Here is a 22,121-nt window from a genome sequence, read left to right as displayed (position 1 = left end):
GGCATTATTATCAACTATAATTCCGAATTTGTCAAACGAAAATATTTGAATTTAAAAAAAAATTATGTAAGTAATTTGGAACCTATAGTCTTTTTTTTTTTTATAAGCACTCGTTTATTATAACATTGCTGCCAGTACACTGCTGGGTGTGTACGAGGGAGCGCGCTTTTGTATCATTACATCGAGAGCGCTTCGAAAGCTTAAGGAGCCGTCTGCTCTCCATACCAGTCCTCCTCGCGGTACTTTTTGATGTCAAACACCGATCAGTCTGTGTAGCGTCGCTTCAAGTCTAACAAACCTATTGGAACGAGTAGTAAATATGATCCTAGTATTGTGGTTCCGAAACTGCAGTCTCCGAATGAAGTATATTGATTGGAATGTGTGACGTGCTATTCGCTCCACGTCACCTCCACGCTGGACGTTACTGACGTAATCAAAACGAGACAAGAACGACTTTTGACGATATTTCAAAGGGAATATCATGCCAAATTCTGACAATGGGTATTCATCGACAACGAAAACACGACTCGCATTCGAAGGAGTATGATCTCGCCACAGAAAGCTAGGTATAACCGTCTTAAATATATAACTACATTGACTCATAATACGGAGATTGATATCCATTCTCACACTGTGTTCTTGAGAAAGGAAGCATAAGTTAGTTTAAATAAAGTAAAAGTAAAGTATAAAGTAAGTATTTTGGATCAATTTGCTCACCACACCTGTTTTGGTGACTCTCTAGTTTGTATTTTCTCACTTAGCGTTAGTGTATGTGTGCTTATCGCCCACAAACCGATTTAATGCGTCAAATAATGATGATAAATATTGGGAAATCGACTATTCACTTAAATGAATAGCGTACATAGCTATATTTTGAACTGTCATCACAGTCAGAAAATCAGTGTTGACAAAATAACCTTATTTTTCATATAACGCATACATAATGCAGCAGCGGTTTGTTTTTTCATATAAATAATTTTTTTTATATAATATGTTATACGAGAACAGGGATGTAAATATGTTTTGGATTTGTTAAACATGTAAATGTTTGTTATCTTTAAATCAGACAACATTGTTTTCACTTGGGTGGGTGATATTTCAGACTAGTTTTATAGCAAATTAAATCTCCTTTTTGTGATGTTTTGTTGTTGTTGTTGTTTTGGAGGTAGTGGAGAGAGTCGAGAAGCCTGCTGCTGCATTAGGAAATTGACTCCACATCATGTACCTCTGGCTCCCATTATGAGGTTCCCAAAGCTAGCTTTCATCTTTATGTTTGTGGTCTGCCTGGTGGTCTACCTCACCTACGTCAAACGTCATTATGACGACTCCAAAACACCAGTATCTGACCAGCTGCCCCAGCATAGGATGGATACCCATAAACAGTGGACCTCAGCTCAGGTGGTCAGTGATAATTTCCAGTATGGCATTATGTTTGATGCTGGAAGCACTGGAACCCGGATTCACATTTTCAAATTTCAGATCGAGCCAAATGGTATGTTAAAATTTTAAAGGTATTTGAGTCCACTTGTCCATTTCAGTCCACTTAAGGACACACTGCAAATAAGACCGCATTTTCGGCCTGTTCAAAATAACAAAAGCTTTCTTCTGTAAATGTAGTCTGGTAACTTCAAATATGTTCACTATATACAAAAAATTAGCATGCAGTGTAATTGTTATTAAATAAAACATTTAAAAAAAATTAATTGATACGAAGCTGAAATAAATAAAAATGTAAATGTTAGCTGAAAAGTAAAATTACTAAAATATATATAAAATAAAAAGAAATAAAAATAAAATAAATGAAAAGGAAAAAAATCTAAATTGAAAATAATTAAAAAGGACAAAAGCACAGAAATGACTGTAATAGTTTATAAAATAGCTCTATGGTAAATTAGTATGGTAATATTTCCCACCAAAATCCATAAAGTCATCGGTAAATGGTAAAAAAAGTAATAACGATAAATACAGCTATGGTTTTTGGTGGAAATACTGTGGTAAATGTTTGTATTTCCTGGTTGGATCAATTTGACTATTTAAATAAAACAGACTGATATTTGAAACCAGTAGCCAAACCATATTTTTACAGTTGTGGCTGTCATTGAAATACCGTAATGCTTACTCGCCTAATTATTTATCAAGTTACCTTACTGCCAAATACCATAGCGTTGCTATAGTAAAGCCATGGATATGTTGACTGTGTGGGCGTTATCCACAGATACTAGGTTTACTGCCTAGTGCAGCACTATTTGTCTAATGCCATAGTTATTAAATCCCAATTCTGAGCTAAATCAGTTAAGTGCTGCTTTAGCCTTTATTGTTAAACCTATGATTGTCATATTATAATAGACAGCAAATAGTCTATGCCATTAGGCACACTTTCTCATCCACATACATGCATGTATACATCATAGCTGAGCCTGATGGGTCAAAGGTCAAACTGGAGAGTATGGTTGGATTTGATCAGAGGCTGAAACATTTGTTTATATTGTTTATTATGCAAACATTAATATAAGCCATGAGAACACATGATTGTACTGTTATATACATTATTACTTTTCAAAAGTTTGTTTTTAAAAGATGTTTTTGAAAAGAAGACTTTTCTGCTTGTCTTTGTGTATTAACAGAAGCTCCCAAATTAGCCCATGAGACTTTTAGAGCTATAAAACCTGGACTGTCTGCATATGCTGATGACCCAGAAAAGGTAACCAGTAAAATGTGATTAAGTTTTATAATTGTGAACCTCAAGGTTGTGATTATCTTTTCTGTCTGGAGTTTAAAGATGATATTAATGTTGTTTTAAAGAGTAAGGAGGGGCTTTTGGACCTGTTAAAAGTTGCTAAAGACACTGTTCCTGAGAGATTATGGGGTTCTTCCCCTCTCGTACTCCGAGCCACGGCAGGGCTCAGACTGCTGCCTGGTGAGAAGGCCACAATCCTGCTGGACAAGGTCAGAGAACCATTAGCCGCCAAGTGAACATTCACTATATACCCTCTAACAGTTAGTACTTATGGCTAGTGCTTTCAGTTAACTAAATGCATACGATTATTAAGGTTTTAAGGGATCTGAATTGCATTCACATTTATTAATCTGTCAGAGGTTTTAATACTGTAACCCAATTTGGGAGATGTTAAATGACATGGTAACGTTAGAAATGCTGTAATGCAAACAAAGTTCCAAATCAACTGTAAAGGTGGAAGTAACATCTATTATTTGTTTAAATTCATTAAAGGCTTAGTAAATATTATAGAAGTGTGTTAAAGGTTACCGAGACTAGAGCTATGTTTTCAGGCATTTCGTGTTCAACCAGTCGACTTGGTATATCCTAATTATTTCAGTATCTGTAATGCTGTGTTAACTCTAAAGTCTCTTTGCTCCAGGTGCGGGAGGTGTTTAGCGAATCCTTGTTCCTGTATAGACCAGACAGTGTGTCAATCATGGATGGCACAGATGAAGGTATTGTGTTAATTACTCCTGTCCCGTATGTTAGATAATGCATATATGGGACTTTAAATCAATCTTTAAAAATAGTTCACACTAGTAATAATGATCCCATGGGATAATGTCCCATGTGCACTATAATCTCAGCAAACAGATTAGCACCCATTAATTTGCTATGCAGTAAAGTCTTTTTTAAAGATACAAAAACTAGTGTTTAGCAAAAGCCAAGTTGATAATACTTTTTTGTTGACATACAGTTGCTTTTTCTTAATGGGCACCAATTTGTATTTGAGATTTTGTTGTAAAATGAATGTTTAAACTCTATAATAATCTGAGTCTTATTATCAGTGTGAGTCTAAACTCTCCTGGACGCACAAGCTTACCCAACCAGTTTAGTTCATCGCAGCAAATCATACAGACTTATTGTTAATGCTGTGCCTAAGTAGTATATGTCAGGGAAAGAGCAGGGATGGGAGTTTATAGACACTAAGCGAGTTTGGTTATTTCTGAGTGCTACAGCCCCATTCTTTGTTAAGAAGTAACCTACATTCAAAACAAACATACCATTTATAGGAGTTTTAGCATAAAGATCCAATGATGCACTCATTAGATGCCTTTGTGATCCGGTCGGACCTTAACTTGATGTTAATGCTAAACTCTCTAAATTCACCAGCATATGTTGTACTCTCAGATTTGATTAAAAAAATATATATTAATATTTTTATTCAGCGATAGTTAATTACATTAATCAAATGTGACAGCAAAGACATTTATAATGTTAGTTACTAAAGATTTCTATTTGAAATAAATAACTTTTATTAATCAAAGGAAAAAAATGAATCTTGGTTTCCACTTAAATAATGGTCAATGCAGTTATTTTCAGCATTGATAATAATAAAAAATGTTCCTTTGGCAGCAAATCAGCATATTAGAATGATTTCTGAAGAAACGTGAGACTGATGGCTGGAGTAAAATGGCTTCTGAAAATTCAGCTTTGCCTGCACAGCAATTTTACAGTGTTTTTGATCTAATATATTTCAGCCTTTTTGAGCATAAGACACTTCTTTCAAAAACATAAAAAAAGTCTTACCAACCCTAAACTTTGTAATGGTATGATAGCTTAGATTTGTTATACTTTAAAGGTCTCATATGATGTTTTTATATACCTATGCTTTTATGTACCTTTGGTACACTGATAATGTTGGTCATCATTTATTTCATGGCCCTTAAAATTAAGTCTGTTTTTTTTTTAAGCTATATACGATAATGCTATATGCAATTTCAATAAGCCTGTCCTGATGTTTTTGCTCTGACCAATTATGCAAACATGAGTTGTAAATGTGAACTGATGGATCATCAAATCTAAACGATTAAGGCTCTAAGATGTATATTTGTTATTTAAATAATGATTGAAGATAATTGTTTAAATTATGTAGTTGATACTTTTGATACATCCCTTTTCTTAAAAAATGTTTAAAGGCTGAAATGTGAAGTTCATTATTTTATATAGCCTTTTGATTACTTGAAAACCTGTATCTGAACTGTAAGTCATGCTTTTACAGTCATTTTAAATTAAATTAAAATTAAATTAAATTAAATTTATGCATTTAGCAGATGCTTTTATCCAAAGCGACTTACAGTGCATTCAGACTATAAATTTTTACATATCATGTGTTCCCGGGGAATCGAACCCCCAACCTTGATAGCCCAGTGCTCTACCAATTGAGCTGCAGGAAAACTACATTTTACAGTTTAATATGTCATCATAGACATTGCTCTACGCTGCTCATATGATATTAATTGTATTTGTACAGGTCTTAAAAAGGTCTCTAAAAGTCTTAAGTCTAAAATCTTATTTTGAAAATCCTGCAGATACCGTGTATGCAGAATTCTTGTACTAACAATTAATGAACATTTGTTTTAACATAGGCATGTCAGCTTGGATTACCATCAACTTTTTAGCAGGTAAGAAAATCTTAGTAGTCACATTATATTTCATGTCATAACTGATTAATTTGGACACAAATTTATTACCCTGCCCTAATGCATTTTTATTCTTTACTGTTACTTGAAAATGTTTGGCTGGATATTAATATAATTATTTAAAGTCTCTCTCTCTCTCTCAGGTGGTCTTCATGGTACTGACACTCCTACAGTAGGCATGCTGGATTTAGGAGGGGGCTCGACCCAGATCACATTTGCTCTACAGGATGAAGTGAGCCATGTATATTCATATACGTGCACATATAGCTCTAAATCCCCTCTAATGAAGCTATGTCACTCCTAACAAACTACCTTGATGGTCTCCTGTCCTATGCATTAATTTTATCCGCAAATGTCCTGCTAATCCGATACATAACGGTTGTTGTACATTTGGCTGAGAGAGTTAGAGAGATTCTTGCTCTTGAACTAGGTCAGGTCTTGTACAGGGGATTGAGGACCAATTTATAATGTCATGACTCCGTTTCTCCGAGAGCTTTAGTTTTAAACATGAGCTCGGAGGAGAAGTGCTTTGCCGATTTCTGCATAGTTATAGTTGATGACAGATATTGTGTTAAATATATAGTCTTGACAAGAAACTTGCTGAAGCAGGCTGTGATGAGATTAGTATTAGAATAGTAATATTTGTCATTCTACCAAATTTCTACTTAAGAAGAGAAGAAAGCAACCTGTAATGCATCAATATTTGATTGTTTGTGTTTTGTTCCTGTGCAGAAAACCATCCAGACCTTACCCATTGATTATGTGACATCGTTTCAGATGTTCAACATCAGTCACACTCTCTACTCACACAGGTAAAGTGACCGGGGCTTAGGTTGGCATCAGAATTGTGTGCCAAATCATGTAATGAATAAAGCATTGTTAAATGGTTGAGTTTCTGGATATTGATCTGATATTGATACTTCTGGTGTGCGATATTGTTATAAGAATGTGCAAGCTGACATAATTAAGAATGTCACTCATTTTGCAATAAACAAGCATAAAAATGTCCAAAAGCATTCACTACATGATGAAGCCTGTCAGCCAATAACTGATATAGTGCTGATATCATGCAGCCATCAGACTAGTCTTCATTACATTCCATTTAATAATCTTCAGCACTCAGAAATGCAGTATCACCATATTACTCCATCTGTTTAAAACTTCTCTGTGGCTTTTCTGTACAGTGATGTGACTTGCAATCCTCTAGCAATAGGGTCAAACCTCTGGCCCATGTTTGACACCCCCACCCATTGGTTCCTCTGCTCAGCCAGGGCTTTCTAGGTTACGTGAGCTCAGTGTTTAGTGCAGGCAGCACAAGTGTTTATGAGGCAGTGTGTGTGTTCGCTTTGCCTCCCCTCGCACTCCTGATTAGAGCGTAATCACACAAGCCTCAAATTACAATCCCATCTCGGGACTCATCTCCAGATTACTAGAATTACTAGTTATTCACGGAGGGAGATTGGACACAAAAAACCCTCCTGCAGGGACCAACCAACGTCTGTACTCCCTGAAATTTGAAAGGCAAGAGGGTGATGAGGATTGTATGTGGGGTCATCGGTGCATTGCTTCAGAAGTGTGCAATTCTCATATCTCAATCATTCATATAAAATATAAATTTTTATTAATGTTATATCTATATATATATATATATATATATATATATATTCTATTAAATATTTAAAAAAATAAAAATATAGTCATAATAAATAAAATAATAATTGTTTTGTATATTCATCCAAATTAATGTCTGTTCTTTTTCTCTGTAGTTATCTTGGCCTGGGGTTGATGTCAACCAGACTTGCTGTGTTGGGTGGGATTGAAGGACAGCCTTGTATGTGGTCTACAATCTCTCTTTATCTTTGGCTTTTAAAGTCCTCATTCGCTTGATAAATAAGCCATTATCTAATCTCTTAATAATGCACTGAAGATTAATTCTTTGGTGGCCAGCTGTTGCACTGGATTTAGCTGAGGCCAGCGAGGAAAAACTGCCATCAGTGCAATAGATTCTGCCTGCAGTTTACTACTGTGATTTTCATTTATTACTCTACAGATGTAATCAGATTTCTTTATTTATAGTTTTGTCCACTGTGTAAGTGTATCCCGCTTCTCTCTGAGTGAGCTGTAATGTTATTAAAACCGAAGACATGCATGTTTGTGTAAACGTGTTTTTATGTTTAACCACCAGGTGGCAATATAGAACTGGTAAAAAAAAAAAAAAAAAAAGTTTGATGTGCATAAATAATTAATTTGGTTGCTGTGTGTGTGTGTTTTTATCTTCAGTAGCAGTACCCCAAGAGCTGGTTAGTCCATGTCTCGCCCCAGATTACTCTGGACAGTGGGAGCATGCTGAAGTACTCTACACTATTAAAGGACAGAAAGCAGGTATGAAAAATACTGTCTGCCTGGGTTAGGTTTTTGTATGTTCATTTTTCTGTACATTCAGTTTTACTCCCCGAAGATTTATCATTATAATCTGATCTTTTAGAAAAAATTAGTTTTTTATTAATTTATTATTTATTCAGTGGTGCTTTCTAAGGTACATAATAATTATGATAACAATTCTTATTAAATAATAATAATAATTTAACTTTGTTTAATTTAATTTGTTAATTACAATACATTTTGTGTCAATCATCCAACTTAAAACAGCATCACTTGTGTGTTTGCTCTCTTTAAGGGGAGCCCATCTATGAGACTTGCCTAACAAAAGTGGAAAAGATGATCTACAAACGTGTGAAAAAAATCGAGGGAGTGAAAGACATGGACTTCTACGCATTCTCCTACTACTACGACAGGGCTGTGGATCTGGGCCTCATTGGTATGAGATTAGTTTGATTGCTGTCATTAGCTTTCATTCAAACATTGTTTTTCAGATTTAAGTGAAGAAAATACATTGACTTTCTGTGTCTCCGACTCAGATGAAAGCACAGGGGGGACTGTCAGAGTCAGTGATTACATTGAAGGTGCCAAGAAAGGTAAGTGTGATTAACTGATTTTATTGTGATTTTAATGATTTTATATATATATATATATTTAATGATTTTTATATATATAACTTGCTGCGGGAAAAATGTAATGTCATCGTGCCATTATTACTATAATGTTAGATTATTAGAGCTGCTCAAATGCAAATGTAGACCTTTAATGCAGTCAATTTGGAAAAAGCATCTGTCAAATGCATAAATGTAAATGCATAAATTTCGAAAATAATCCACTATACTTTTGCGAAAAAAATCAGTTTACTTTTGCTTAAAAATAAAAAAATCATGAACTCTTCTGCTCCAGTGTGCAATAACATGTCAGCCGGAGGAATAAAGGAGTCTCCGTTTCTGTGTTTGGATCTCACCTACATCTCTGTACTTCTTCAGGAACTTGACTTCCCACCTGATAAAGAGCTGAAGGTGTGCTACTCTTGCTTTATGATTCCTGACTAAATAGGACTGTGAAATAGTTAGTGTGTGGTGACTTTTGGACACCATTAACTACAGCAGTGTGTGATTTATCTGTAATGTTTTGAAGAACAAATGTCAGGGGTGATCCTGTGATTTGGTTTAACCCTGTCATTTCTGTTTAAATTTCAGCTGGCAAGACAAATAAATAACGTGGAGACTAGCTGGGCCCTCGGTGCCACTTTCTATTGCATAGAGTCACTCCATAAACATGGAACGTGCTGAAAACATAAGACACTTGCAACATTTGAACCGCTCCACAACCCAGTAAAGCATGAATTGCTTTTAATGCTCTGGGAAAAATACCTACATTGATTGTATTTGCCATTTTGTCATTGAATTTATTCAAAATGTGAGTTTTTATACATACCTCTGACTTTCTGAATGTTTCTGTTTTCTTACTAGTATGTGTGAAGGTTAAATGTATGTACTGGTTTGGGTGTTTACAGCATGTCAGAATCATATTAGTCAGGGTTAAAACTGATCAAAAACACTTGATTGCCTCAAGCTTGTAACAAGAAGTTATTTCATTTTTATATATTTAATTACTTTGTAGCTTGGAGATTGGTTTAATATATTACATACAGTATGTTTTAACAAATCATGTGTTTGGTATTAAATATGATCTGCTCTCAGAGGGAAGAAAAACAGACCAGAGCTGTTACTGTCATGTCCATGTACTTTTACTTGCTGTTTAATGTGTCCATTATTAGACGTATCAAATGTTTATATAAAATGCCATATAAATACAATCTGAGAATGTAGAAAATTTTGCTCTGTGTGAAATATTGAGAAATTGGCCATAAAGTTCACGAAGGTCTTAAAGTGAAACAGCAGGATGTGGTCTGCCTTGTGTTCGCTCCCATCACATCTTTCACCGGTTCAGAAAGTAAACTTTCTCGGCATCAGCAGGTGTCACAATACTAAAGCCTGCAGGGGTTGGGCTTGGGCATTCCAAATGTGGCAATATATTGCTCCGTGTTATTCACAGGATGTTGATTAAGGTTTTTAGAAAGTGTGATTTATTTTCAAATTCATATAGTATTTACTAAATGATTTTTTTTAATGATTTTTTTTTTACCTCTATGGACCTGAATAAACATATCTATCTCTGGGAAGCATAAGCAGTAATCTCAGTGTGGCAGTGGAAGCCATTGTCCATATAATGAAAAGAGTTCATTGTAAAGAATATATTGAAAAGATGTCTTTTGCCTGAGAGCACAGCTATTCCTCTCTAAACCCATGAAATAATTGCATTGCATTAAAATAACACTTGACTCATGAATTTGTAAATGTACAAATATTACCTATAATTAGTCAATATGAGATTATAAAATATATTATTTAAAGCCATCTTTCAAGAAACTCAAAGGCAATTTGCATAATATAAATTAATTTAATAATAATTATGAATAAAAAGTCTGTAAAACTATATAGTAACGGAATTTCGGCTCTTATGAACGCAAGGAAATTGGTAAATCTTTAGTTAAAAGAGACAATACTAAACTATTATATAACAGTTCCTGGCCAAAGTTGTTTATAAAGAAAATTTTTGTGCGTAAACCTGAAGTCCGTTAGCGTTGCAAAGATGATTGACATATCTCGCAGCCTATGAAGACGGAAATACGAAAGCGTCACTGGCAGTCTGTAAAGCCCCGCCTACTTTCTCTCCAGTTGACATAAAGGGGTGTGTGTCTCTAGGGAACAGTGCTTGTAAAGTACTTGTACACCGCACCAACCTGTTCACAAGGAGTCAAGGGGTCCAGAGTTTCATTATTTGCTTTTTAAACGTGTTGTCAACATGTCCAAACCTTTAACCGACCATGAAAAGCGCAAGCAGATCAGTGTTCGAGGTATAGCCGGACTGGGGGATGTTGTCGAAGTCAAAAAAAGCTTCAACAGGCATCTTCACTTCACCTTAGTGAAGGACCGCAATGTGGCCACCCCGCGGGATTATTACTTCGCGCTGGCGCACACGGTGCGGGATCACCTGGTGGGCCGCTGGATCCGCACTCAGCAGTATTACTATGAGAAAGACCCAAAGGTACGGAGCTCTTCCTCTTCTTCTCTGTGCAGGCAGGAAGAATGAAGTGGCATGTTTGTGCAATAGTGGAAAATCCAAAAATGCATGTAATATCGAATTATTACGTAGCCCTGTTTTACATACATCTGTAACGGCATAGTAGACATAAATGCGTTTTTGAATAAATGGATAAATAGTTTGATGCTCCAACATTGCATCACTGCAGAATTGTGATACAAGTGACTTCTGTTAAGATTAAATGCATAAACCATAGTGAATCTTAATGTTGAATATAACATAGACAGTTAAATCTTTTATTGTGAGTCATTCATTAATTTCACTGTTATATTTGGAAAGTAAAGATGTTCTTTGCGCAGACATCCATTGACATGGGGTAGTCAGTTGTTAGTTTGGGCTTCTTGTGGCAATTGTGATCTGTTCCTTGTCACATTAGGCCATGTTTAGTAACAAGTATTTTGCAACCACTTGATCTTCTGTTCTCACTAGCAAGTACAGATTAACACCATGATACTGTCAAACCCAGTAGAAGATAACAGGCCTTATCTAATTAATTGACATGATCCATGTGCAGAATCACTAGTGGCTATTAATAGACTCCTTTTACCTTGGAGCTTTACTATGATTTGGGAGGTTATGATGTGTCTTTTTTTTTTTTTTTTTTTTTTTTTGGAGAGTAACAAGCTGAAAGTGGTTTTAAAGTCCGGTCTTTTTGGGTTCCACTAATGGCTCTTCCACTATAAAGTCATGTTTCTGAAAAACCTGATGTTACTTGTTTGTTGATGAATATGAAATTTAGTCTTGTATTTTGTCAAAGCAGCCTTCTGTGAGAATCTTCTGAACTTTAGGCCTTTTGGAATTAATTAATTTTTATTTTTATTAAAACACTATCACTTTTTTTTTAAACCTAGAGTATGTTGTGATTAAGCACCATCTACGCATGTTAAACCAAAGCAAGCATTTATTTATTAATGTGGTACTCAAATCTTGTTCAGTGTGGATTTGAGGCCTTCAGCAGGCTGTAAACTACTCGCAGTGCAGACATCTTATGAATGGACTCTTATGAAAAGTTGATCCCAAGCCAAAGAGATCAAATTAAGCATGTTGTACTTGAGCAACCTAGAAGCGACATGACCAGATTATGATTTTGACTTGGTTAAGAGGGAAAGCGTAATAATTTGTTGTTTTTATTCATTTGTGATTGCATTACAAATGATTCCATTGATTATTTCTGAAATGGCATAATTTTATAGCTCAGTGTTTTACTCTCTTGTTCTGCTTTGAAAATGTACTCTAGAAAAAAATGCAATATATTGGTTTACCATTACTTGGGTATTGTCAGACCATTACTTAAATACATTTGCATCTTATATTGTCATGTTTTTATATGGTCTTCTCTTCTGCCTACATGATCTGCTTCAGATGTCTCTGAACACTCATGCAGTCACTTTTATCGGGGATATATATATATATATATATATATATATATATATATATATATATATATATATATATATATATATATATATATATATATTATTTTTTATAATAATTTATTATTATTATTATTTTTTGCAGCGCATCCACTATCTGTCTCTGGAGTTCTACATGGGCAGAACTCTACAGAACACCATGATTAACCTTGGGCTACAGAATGCTTGTGACGAGGCCATCTACCAGGTAAAGTGCATCACCTATGATAGCAAATGTAATATTCTAGTACAGCATTTATTACTTAATTGCAGAACTGGCCCACAGCTCTATTACCTAAACATCCTGAATCTGTAGAAACAGCTGATGTTTTTGCCCTGCTCACCCACAGAGAGCTCATTGAGGATGTACTTTAGACCAACTGCTACAGGCTTGAAAAATGTTCTAAACTCATTTTCTGAATGTGAAACACTGAAGTTGTCAAAATATGAAACTTTATGAAGTTTAGATGATCAGTAAAAATGTTGTTGCCCGTTATGGAACATTTGTGTTGTTAGTGTATGTTTTTATAATAAGATGGTTTTTTTTTTTTGACATGATGGTGCTGATCTTCAGCTTGGACTAGACTTAGAAGAGCTGGAGGAGATTGAGGAGGATGCAGGACTGGGAAATGGAGGTCTTGGGCGACTTGCAGGTACCTTTTAAAACACCCTACACCTTCCAGTAGAGTATATGACCCCATCATAATGGGTGTTTGTTGCCCGTTTTCTCTCACAGCTTGTTTCCTGGACTCCATGGCATCTCTGGGTTTGGCGGCATATGGTTATGGCATTCGCTATGAGTTTGGCATCTTCAATCAGAAGATCACCAATGGCTGGCAGGTAAACTGAATTTGAAAAATTTTGATATATAAGTTTAACGTTTAACTCTGGAACAACTTAATTTTTTAGGTCGAGGAAGCTGACGATTGGCTGCGTTACGGTAACCCTTGGGAGAAGGCCCGTCCAGAGTACATGCTGCCCGTGCATTTCTATGGCCGAGTGGAGCATGCAGATGAGGGACCGAAGTGGGTTGATACCCAGGTCAGTCAGTCTTGACCTATTTCAGTGAATGATAGGTTGTGATGCTAAAATGATTCTGTTCTGATAGAATCACAGGAGAGAAAAAAAAACATAGCCTAATTAAAATAATAAAATTCAACCACATACAGATTTTGTTTTTGAATAAAGACTCCCCAAGGCTGCATTTATTTGATCATAATACTATAAAAACAGTATTGTTATGCTGCTTTATATTTCTGTGAAAAGTGTGGTAATTTTTTTTTTTTTTTAGGATTCTTTTATGAATATGAAGTTCAAAAGAGCAGCATTTATTAAAACTTGATATTTTTTGTAACGATAAATGTATTTATTGTCACTTGCTGAATAAAAGTATTAATAAAAAAAATTATCCTACTGACCCCAAACATTTGAATGGTAGTGTAATGGAATTGTTTGTTATAATGGTAAAAACGATGCAATTTTTAAAAGATGAAAGAGAAAGGAAAGACATACGTTTGTGTGTCCAATCAAACTTTACTTGGTGCATTAGGCACAAGGTCATCATTTAATGGAAATGTTTAATATGTTAATTGTTTAATTTTGTACAATAACAAATTTTAGCACTGGCTTGGGTTGACCAAAAACCTGGCTAAAATTTCAGAATTAAAAAATAACAATCAATTGATGTCTTAGTGTCTTTTTTTTGGCAGGTGGTGCTTGCGATGCCTTATGACACCCCCGTGCCTGGTTATAAAAACAACACTGTGAATACTATGAGACTATGGTCTGCCAAAGCTCCTAATGATTTCAACCTGCAAGAATGTGAGTCCACAGAATGATTAGCTCACATGTGTTTATACACACTCTCTCTCAGACACACACACACACACACACACATACACACATTGAGTCCTTATCCAGAAAAAAATAAATAAAAAATAAAAAGTGAGAGGTAAATACTTTTGTAAGTAAGATTTTAAATAAATGCTTTTAAAGAACCCTGAAAAAGAAAATGTATCACGGTCTGACCACTAACATGTGAAAACAAAAGTAGTGTGGCTAAAACGTTACTGTACATGCTGGGAGTATTCCATCTGGATTATCATTGATTTATAAAAAATTTATACTTCTAAATATAGTATGATTTTGAAATGCTCTCTGTTAATTGTAGTTAATGTTGGAGATTACATCCAGGCTGTGCTGGACCGAAACCTGGCGGAGAACATCTCCCGGGTGCTCTACCCTAATGACAATGTAAGTGTGTGTGTGCCTGATGGTGTAAATGTGCAGAGAGAGAGACAACCGAGAGCAAGAATTTGTGATGTGTATTACTGGTATGCAACATATGCTGTAGCTGTCTGGCCTAAGCAGACTGAAAACTCTTAATATTATGCAGTAGTGCCACAGATATGTGTAATGCAATGAGGAAGTATGAAACCACAATATGGAGTCCTGAGCAACTCTGTTGGCTGATATTTCATCATACACTAGTGTATATTAATATTGTTCACACAGCTACTGTATAATACAGGCAGAAAACACCATGCTTTATTTTAGTGGAAAAATCGAGACCGAAAATAAAGTGTTTTGTATTTTTGTAAAGCTTTCAGTGAGTATGCCTTTAATATTAATTCATTTCTTTGTATGTTCATGTGTTAGTTTTTTGAAGGGAAGGAGCTCCGTTTGAAGCAGGAGTACTTTGTGGTGGCTGCTACTCTGCAGGACATCATCAGACGCTTTAAATCTTCAAAGTTTGGCTGCAGGGATCCCGTGCGCACCTCTTTTGAAGCTTTCCCTGAAAAGGTGACAATACATTAAAGACCTTTCAATTGGTTGGTGTTTTTAAATCTGACACGCATTTTTGTGCGATTCAACCTAGTATAATGCTTTCAAAACAACTCTCAGGTGGCAATCCAGTTGAATGATACTCATCCAGCTCTGGCGATTCCTGAACTCATGAGGATCCTGGTGGATATAGAGCGGCTGGACTGGGAAAAGGTGTGATGTTCAGGCTATCCAACTGTGTGTTAAGATAAAGGAATAATAGTAACTAATAACTCATTTGTTCATAGACATGCATTTACTGAAATTAGTAGATATGGATGTTTTACGGCAGAAATGTAAAGCAAACCAATTCCTTGGTTGTTTTGTTGTTCTGCATTTTTCTGCTTCGTCATTCTGACATAAATAATAGATATAGCAATGTTAATGTAAAGAAAAGTATAGTTCACAAAGCGAGCCAACTTATAAAATAAAATAAAATTTTTATGGATTATTTTATTTTATAATTTTTATTTTTAATAGAATTTATCAAAATTCGTATAAAAGTGTGTGTGTGTGTGTACCAGGTATTCCCTACATTTATGAGGACCAAATACAGGTCAATTGTGAACTTGTGGGGACATTTTTTTGGTCCCCATGATGAAACAAGCATATAAATCATACAGAATTAAATATATATATATATATATTAGGGATGCACGATATTGGATTTTGGCCGATATTCGATATGCCGATATTTTCTAAATAATTTTGGCCGATGCCGATACCGATATCGATATATATACAAATATATACTGATATATTTACAAATATATATACTGATATATTTAAACTTTAATTTTACTGAAGAGAAATCCATGTATCTATTCTGTACTGATTCTACCATAAATTTATTATTTTACAAATGTAGACAGACATTCACATCTGAAAAACAGGTCAATTATTTCACTTGGAGAATATCGGTTTGGCTCATCGGCAGAAATATTCATATCGGCCGATACCGATAATGGTCATTTTAAGCTTTTATCGGCCGATACCGATATTGTGCCGATATTATCGTGCATCCCTAATATATATATATATATATATATATATATATATATATATATATATATATATATATATATATATATATTTTAATCTAAAACTGCAGAAGGTTTTGTTTGTGAGCTAGGTTTAGGGTAAGATAGAAATTACGGTTATACAGTATAAAAAGCATTACATCTATGGAATGTCCCGAAAAAACATGAAAACCTGTGAATGTGTGTGTAGGCGTGGGAGATCACCACAAAGACTTGCGCATACACAAACCACACAGTGTTACCCGAGGCTCTGGAGCGCTGGCCTATCCACATGTTTGAGACCCTTCTGCCACGACACCTGCAGATCATCTATGAGATCAACCAGCAACATCTGGATGTGAGCATTCTCACTTACGCCACCTCAAGATCATCATGTCGTTAAATGAACTGGTTTGTCTGATGGAGTCTCTGTTGTAGAGAGTTGCTGCGCTGTATCCAGGCGACAGGGATCGTTTGTGCAGGATGTCCCTGATCGAGGAGGGCAACCCAAAGAGGATCAACATGGCTCACCTTTGTGTGGTTGGGTCACACGCCGTTAATGGAGTTGCACGGATTCACTCAGACATCGTCAAAACCACTGTGTGAGCAGAGCACATCAGTCATATATATATATATATATATATATATATATATTAATCGGTTTCAAAATTGCATTCTGTGTAGAGGTACTAGTTAGGTCAATTGTATATTGATATGATGGATATTTACTGTAGAAGTTGGAGACACTTAAGACATGTTTTGGTGGTTTAAGATTTAAGGACTTCTGTGACATCGAGCCGGAGAAGTTCCAGAACAAGACAAACGGCATCACACCTCGTCGCTGGCTGCTGCTGTGCAACCCCGGCCTGGCTGACATCATCGCTGAGGTGACCTTCTGAAAGAAGTAGCTCTTGCTCGTTTCTCCCCCACAGGTTTTCTTTCTGTCTTATGCTTGTTTTTCCTTTCAGAAAATTGGTGAGGAATTCCTGACAGATCTTTTCCAGCTAAGGAAACTGTTGGACTTTGTCAATGATGCACAGTTCATTCGGGATGTGGCCAACGTCAAACAGGTCTACAATTATGATGTTGTTGTTGTTGTTGTTGTGTTTTTTTTATGTATCTTCTGTGTTTGGTATTTATTGTGTCAGTCTTTTTTTTTTTTCAAAAGTAAAACTTTCTTGTTCATGTAATTTATTTATTTTAGGAGAATAAGCTGAAGTTTGCAGCGTATCTGGAGAGTGAATACAAAGTAAAGATAAACCCTGAGTCCATCTTTGACATCCAGGTCAAAAGAATCCATGAGTACAAGAGACAACTGCTCAACTGCCTTCATGTCATCACTTTATACAACAGTAAGAATTACATGTACACACAGAAATGTGTTCACACGGGGTTGATCAGTCTGAAGACAGAGGAAGTGACCAAAGGTTTTACACTTTTATTAATATCGGTTTTTCTTTTACTGATGTAGGTTATTTTATTCAGTTAGATATATAGACAGGGTGTACATAAGTGATGCACATACTGTATGGGACCAAAATAAAAAATGCATTGGGTAAATAAGTTTAGACCGCTCATTTGTGCACCGACATGGTTGACCGCTATTAATGCACAATCACCATTTTAGATAAACTAATACTGAAATACTTTGTCTAGATTTATGCATTCAGTTTGAATGGAAATCTTATAATGTGCTGCTGGTTTAACAGAAAAACTGTGGCATTTCATTCACTGGTGTGCTTCTCTCGATAGCGCTAAAACCAGCAGCGCATAGGTGTACTTGCCAATGCAATCTGCTTTCAGGTTTGAAAATATTGTACATATACATATATGTATGTGTGTATAAGAAAATTTTAATATTAGCATTGTATTTTTAAATGTACTATAAAATAACTACTTTTATTTCTTACTCTTTATATATATATATAAACTAATATAATATTTTAGTTTATCATTTTATTTAAAAAAAAACTAAATACAGTGAAGTAATACTATTATTACTGTTATTAATTTTATTTTATTAAAGTTATAGTTAATGGCTCCCGCCATTTTAACTCAAATGATTGGTATTCTGCACTTTCTAGGGATTAAAAAGGATCCAAACAAGAAGTTTGTTCCCAGGACAGTAATGATTGGAGGAAAGGTATGTGCATTCAATTGAATTCAGTTCACTTTTTAAATCGTTGTTGTTGTTGTTGTTATTATTATTATTATTATTATTATTATTATTATTATTATTATTATTATTATTATTATTATATAGATATGCAGATCATGGTTATACCTCCTTTTGAAGCATTTTAAAGCTGGGGTCGTCAAACCACTAGAGGGCCTCAGCAAATATCTTAGGGGGGCTACAGGTTGGCTTCAAATGATATGAAGTTATATATAATATGTAATAAAAATATCAAACTTAATTGAAAACAAGCTACTTTGGGCCTTTGAATCTTGTGCTGGACAGTGGGAGGCATTCAGTTAAAAAAGATTGAGAACCATCGCTTTAAAAGAGTCCTAAAAGGTATTTTTGTGTTGTCCTGCACTGCCTCCTGCAGGCAGCACCAGGCTATCACATGGCAAAGATGATCATTAAACTGTTCACCTCAGTGGGGGAGGTGGTCAATCATGATCCTGTGGTGGGAGACAGACTAAAGGTCATTTTCCTGGAGAACTATAGAGTCTCTTTAGCTGAGAAGGGTGAGTAAACGTAAACAACTGTTAATGTATAGCCAAAAAAAAAAAATTTAAAAAATCGAATCCGGTTTAAGTTTATATATATATATATATATATTTATTTATTTGTTTTTGATGTAATGGTTTATGCAGATATTTGACTGAATGTGTATCATATGCTCTGTTCTTCAGTGATCCCTGCTGCCGATCTGTCCGAACAAATCTCTACGGCAGGTACAGAAGCCTCCGGTACAGGAAACATGAAGTTCATGCTTAACGGCGCGCTGACCATCGGCACCATGGATGGTGCTAATGTGGAGATGGCGGAAGAAGCTGGAGAGGAAAACCTGTTCATCTTTGGCATGAGGGTCGAGGATGTGGAGGCCATGGACAAAAAGGGGTGAGAGAGTATATGGCTATAAATGGGATAAAACAGGAAACAAGAAAGGTATGTGTTCGAGCAATGTTTCTCAATTGGTGGGTCACGACCCAAAAGTAGGTCGCAAGACTTTTCTTAGTGGGTCGTGGAATGTGCAGTCAAAGAAACGTCATCAACAACAAAAAGCTAATTCTAAATGTTTTTCTGATGCGGCACACACTGTATTTCACTTTACTGAAGCGCAAGAGAAACTTTATTTTAGGTTTTAGTTTTAGTCTACAATAACAGCACTGTTTGTGATGCAGATACAATGCCAGGGAATACTACGAGCGTCTGCCTGAACTGAAGCAGGTGATGGATCAGATCAGCGCTGGATTCTTCAGCCCCAAAGAGCCTGAACTCTTCAAAGACATCGTCAACATGCTCATGAATCATGACAGGTGGGTGTTTGCAACCTCTTTAAAAAAAAAAGTTCGCATTTTCTTATGTGGCTTTTACAGGTATATCGAATTTATTTGTTTTTATAAATGAGAATACTTACTACAGTTTTAATTTTTAATTGTACCCCAATATATTGATGTTTGTAATTCATAGCCGTTTTATGCAACAATTATCAGATTTATTTTTGCCTGACTTCTGTTTTTCTCTCTCAGGTTTAAGGTTTTTGCAGACTATGAAGCATATATCAGCTGTCAAGAAAAAGTTAATGAACTCTACAGGGTGAGTAAGGACTTCTCAGTGGCTGAGCCCATTATAGTAATACCTGAAAATTATTCCATTGAATGCAAATTTTTATTTTTTTACTAATGTGATATGTAATAAAAGCTTTACAAAAAAGATCTTTATAGATTTGGCATTCTCTATTGTTAATTATATATTATTAAACTGTAAAATATTTGAGAACTGAAAATGTCTGTATCTGACACAAGGGGGCGCCAACACTTCTGTTAATAGTTAGCTGAGGGTGATATAATCTCAAAATGACCACTGTTTTGATTGGTCTTACGTTACTTAGTCTATCACTGCTCAAAAGGAATAACTGACCTTGATGAATGGACATGTTTGTAAAACTGCTAACACAGCTGGTTTCCAATAGCTGCTGTTTTATTTTTTTATTTGGACTTTTTCCTTCGTTATGTGTAAAATTCCCCACTCTTTTCTTCAGAATCCTAAAGAATGGACCAAAAAGGTCATCAGAAACATTGCTGCTTCTGGAAAGTTTTCTAGTGACCGCACCATCACAGAGTATGCACGTGAGATTTGGGGCGTAGAGCCGTCTGATGTCAAGATCCCTCCACCCAATGAACCACGTGAATGAGGGAGTGAGCAACGTGATGGTTAGATGGTGTCTACTGACTCCGTCTTTCCCAGTGTGCTGGTGTGCCTTGACTGGCTTTACCTGATTTAGATTCAGATTCAGGTTTCTCTCTCATTCTCAGCCTCCTTGAACTTCATTACTTTAGACTACCCACAACACAGAACTCTTTCAGGTGCACTTACGTTGTAGTATGCTTTAAATCACTTACTTTCACATGCACATCCAATTATCATGGTTCTATTATGCAAATTCAATTTGTTGGTCATATGAGACTCTTTATACATCAGTTGCATTCCTTGTTTTACTTTTGAGAGTGGCTGTTGTGTCGAATTGTTACAGAGATCATGCTTTAAGGACAACTGATTTCAAGAACACAGTGGGACCGAACAAGAGCCTTTGAGTAATTTATGTAGCTAAATCTGCAACCTAAAAAACCAGTGGAGACTTTACAATCATTCACATTCTCAAATGTTTCTTAAATGCATGTCAGACTATTTGACCAACCACCTTTTCTCTGTTTGAATTCAGTAGAAATAGTCTTTTTGCTTTAAAATGCATGATATAACCAGACAGAAACAACAGCCTTAAAAAAAAAAAAAAAAAATGGATGCATGGATGTAATTTCTCCTGATTTGTGATGTGGTTGTTCAGTGTCCAAATCAATTTTTTTTTTTTTTTTTTTTCAGAAGCAGGTTAAAGGGTGCCTTGTGTGCATACTGTGCAATATTAACAACACTAGAAGAACACACCCCTTTTAAATGCTTCATAAAAAAATGATAGTGGAGGATCTATGGCAGCTGGCTGATGCAAACTCATGGGAATCCATAGTGTGTGTGTGTGTGTGTGTGTGTGTGTGTATCCTTTTAGTGTTATAGTTGCTTTTTTTTTGTCAGGGTGGACGCTGATTCAGTTTTTTGCTTTACCATTTCACATTCTATTACCAAATCACAAGATGTGTGTCATTGTATCGGTTCATTTTACAAAGCACCTTGAATTTTGGCAAATGGAGATTCATAAAGCAAACCCTGCCTTGAGCTTCAGCTCTTTAAACATCATTTCAGATTGCAGTCTGTCTTGAATGTATGCTTATGGATGTGACTTTGAACATTCACCCATTGTATTGAGGCCTTGTTTTCTTGCTACCTTTTACACAAGTACTGTATAAAATTGATGGTTTTAAAACCATGTTAACAAATAATAAAATGCTGAAAACAAAAACAATATGCTGTTGACTTAAAATGAATAAAGGCAATTCTAATCGGATGTTGGAGCGATAGAATAGGTTGATTGTTTTAAAGATTGAATGCTGTTGTCATGTAACACAATATTCATATCTGTCAGAATAGTAACGAATGACCTGAACAGGTGCTGGGTGTGGTAAAAGTGTACACATGAATGAGGTATTGCCTAAACCTGGTACAGTAAACAAAACGGCTTATCAGCACGTTAATTCAGTTAAAATACCCCAAGCTTCTCATACGTGCTTCCTCGCACTGCTTTAACTAGTTCAACAGGATTCTTCTGTCCCA

The 22,121-nt window shown here is 35.5% G+C and overlaps 2 protein-coding genes across 4 annotated transcripts; both read left to right on the top strand.

Annotated features, from left to right (window-relative positions):
- The first annotated feature begins 247 nt into the window (after positions 1-247).
- LOC128031660 (ectonucleoside triphosphate diphosphohydrolase 6-like) lies at positions 248-9,701 on the top strand. 3 transcript variants are annotated; one of them, XM_052619988.1, is made up of 14 exons: positions 248-566; positions 1,170-1,492; positions 2,625-2,701; positions 2,803-2,946; positions 3,378-3,453; positions 5,368-5,403; positions 5,565-5,653; positions 6,154-6,233; positions 7,188-7,252; positions 7,705-7,803; positions 8,099-8,239; positions 8,340-8,396; positions 8,707-8,822; positions 9,003-9,701. In XM_052619988.1, exons 1-14 carry the CDS (start codon positions 544-546, stop codon positions 9,093-9,095), a joined length of 1,419 nt encoding a protein of 472 aa, XP_052475948.1. In that variant the 5' UTR covers positions 248-543; the 3' UTR covers positions 9,096-9,701. The 3 variants fall into 3 exon arrangements, with proteins under 3 accessions (XP_052475948.1, XP_052475947.1, XP_052475949.1); XM_052619987.1 differs by having other exon boundaries at positions 251-566; positions 7,702-7,803; XM_052619989.1 differs by having other exon boundaries at positions 258-566; positions 1,166-1,492; positions 7,702-7,803.
- Positions 9,702-10,557: 856 nt separating this feature from the next.
- Positions 10,558-21,813, top strand: LOC128031647 (glycogen phosphorylase, brain form-like). Its single transcript, XM_052619959.1, has 20 exons — positions 10,558-10,914; positions 12,490-12,591; positions 12,958-13,036; positions 13,120-13,223; positions 13,293-13,424; positions 14,093-14,204; positions 14,554-14,636; positions 15,042-15,185; positions 15,288-15,380; positions 16,437-16,583; positions 16,664-16,827; positions 16,998-17,112; positions 17,194-17,295; positions 17,430-17,577; positions 18,310-18,368; positions 18,778-18,919; positions 19,088-19,295; positions 19,580-19,714; positions 19,928-19,994; positions 20,440-21,813. Exons 1-20 carry the CDS (start codon positions 10,672-10,674, stop codon positions 20,590-20,592), a joined length of 2,532 nt encoding a protein of 843 aa, XP_052475919.1. The 5' UTR covers positions 10,558-10,671; the 3' UTR covers positions 20,593-21,813.
- The last annotated feature ends 308 nt before the right edge of the window (positions 21,814-22,121 follow it).

Source organism: Carassius gibelio, chromosome A17 (genome assembly GCF_023724105.1).
Source record: "Carassius gibelio isolate Cgi1373 ecotype wild population from Czech Republic chromosome A17, carGib1.2-hapl.c, whole genome shotgun sequence".
Taxonomy (NCBI): domain Eukaryota; kingdom Metazoa; phylum Chordata; class Actinopteri; order Cypriniformes; family Cyprinidae; genus Carassius; species Carassius gibelio.
This window is presented reverse-complemented; position numbering and strand designations above follow the sequence as displayed.

Bases quoted from the DNA above. Each gene is read 5' to 3' on its own strand.
- LOC128031647 (XM_052619959.1), top strand. From the start codon at position 10,672: ATGTCCAAACCTTTAACCGACCATGAAAAGCGCAAGCAGATCAGTGTT. The intron at 19,715-19,927 runs GTGGGTGTTTGC...TTTCTCTCTCAG, and splicing joins ATGCTCATGAATCATGACAG to GTTTAAGGTTTTTGCAGACT. The intron at 19,995-20,439 runs GTGAGTAAGGAC...TCTTTTCTTCAG, and splicing joins AAGTTAATGAACTCTACAGG to AATCCTAAAGAATGGACCAA.
- LOC128031660 (XM_052619987.1), top strand. From the start codon at position 544: ATGATCTCGCCACAGAAAGCTAG. The intron at 6,234-7,187 runs GTAAAGTGACCG...TTTTCTCTGTAG, and splicing joins CACACTCTCTACTCACACAG to TTATCTTGGCCTGGGGTTGA. The intron at 8,823-9,002 runs GTGTGCTACTCT...TTTAAATTTCAG, and splicing joins CACCTGATAAAGAGCTGAAG to CTGGCAAGACAAATAAATAA.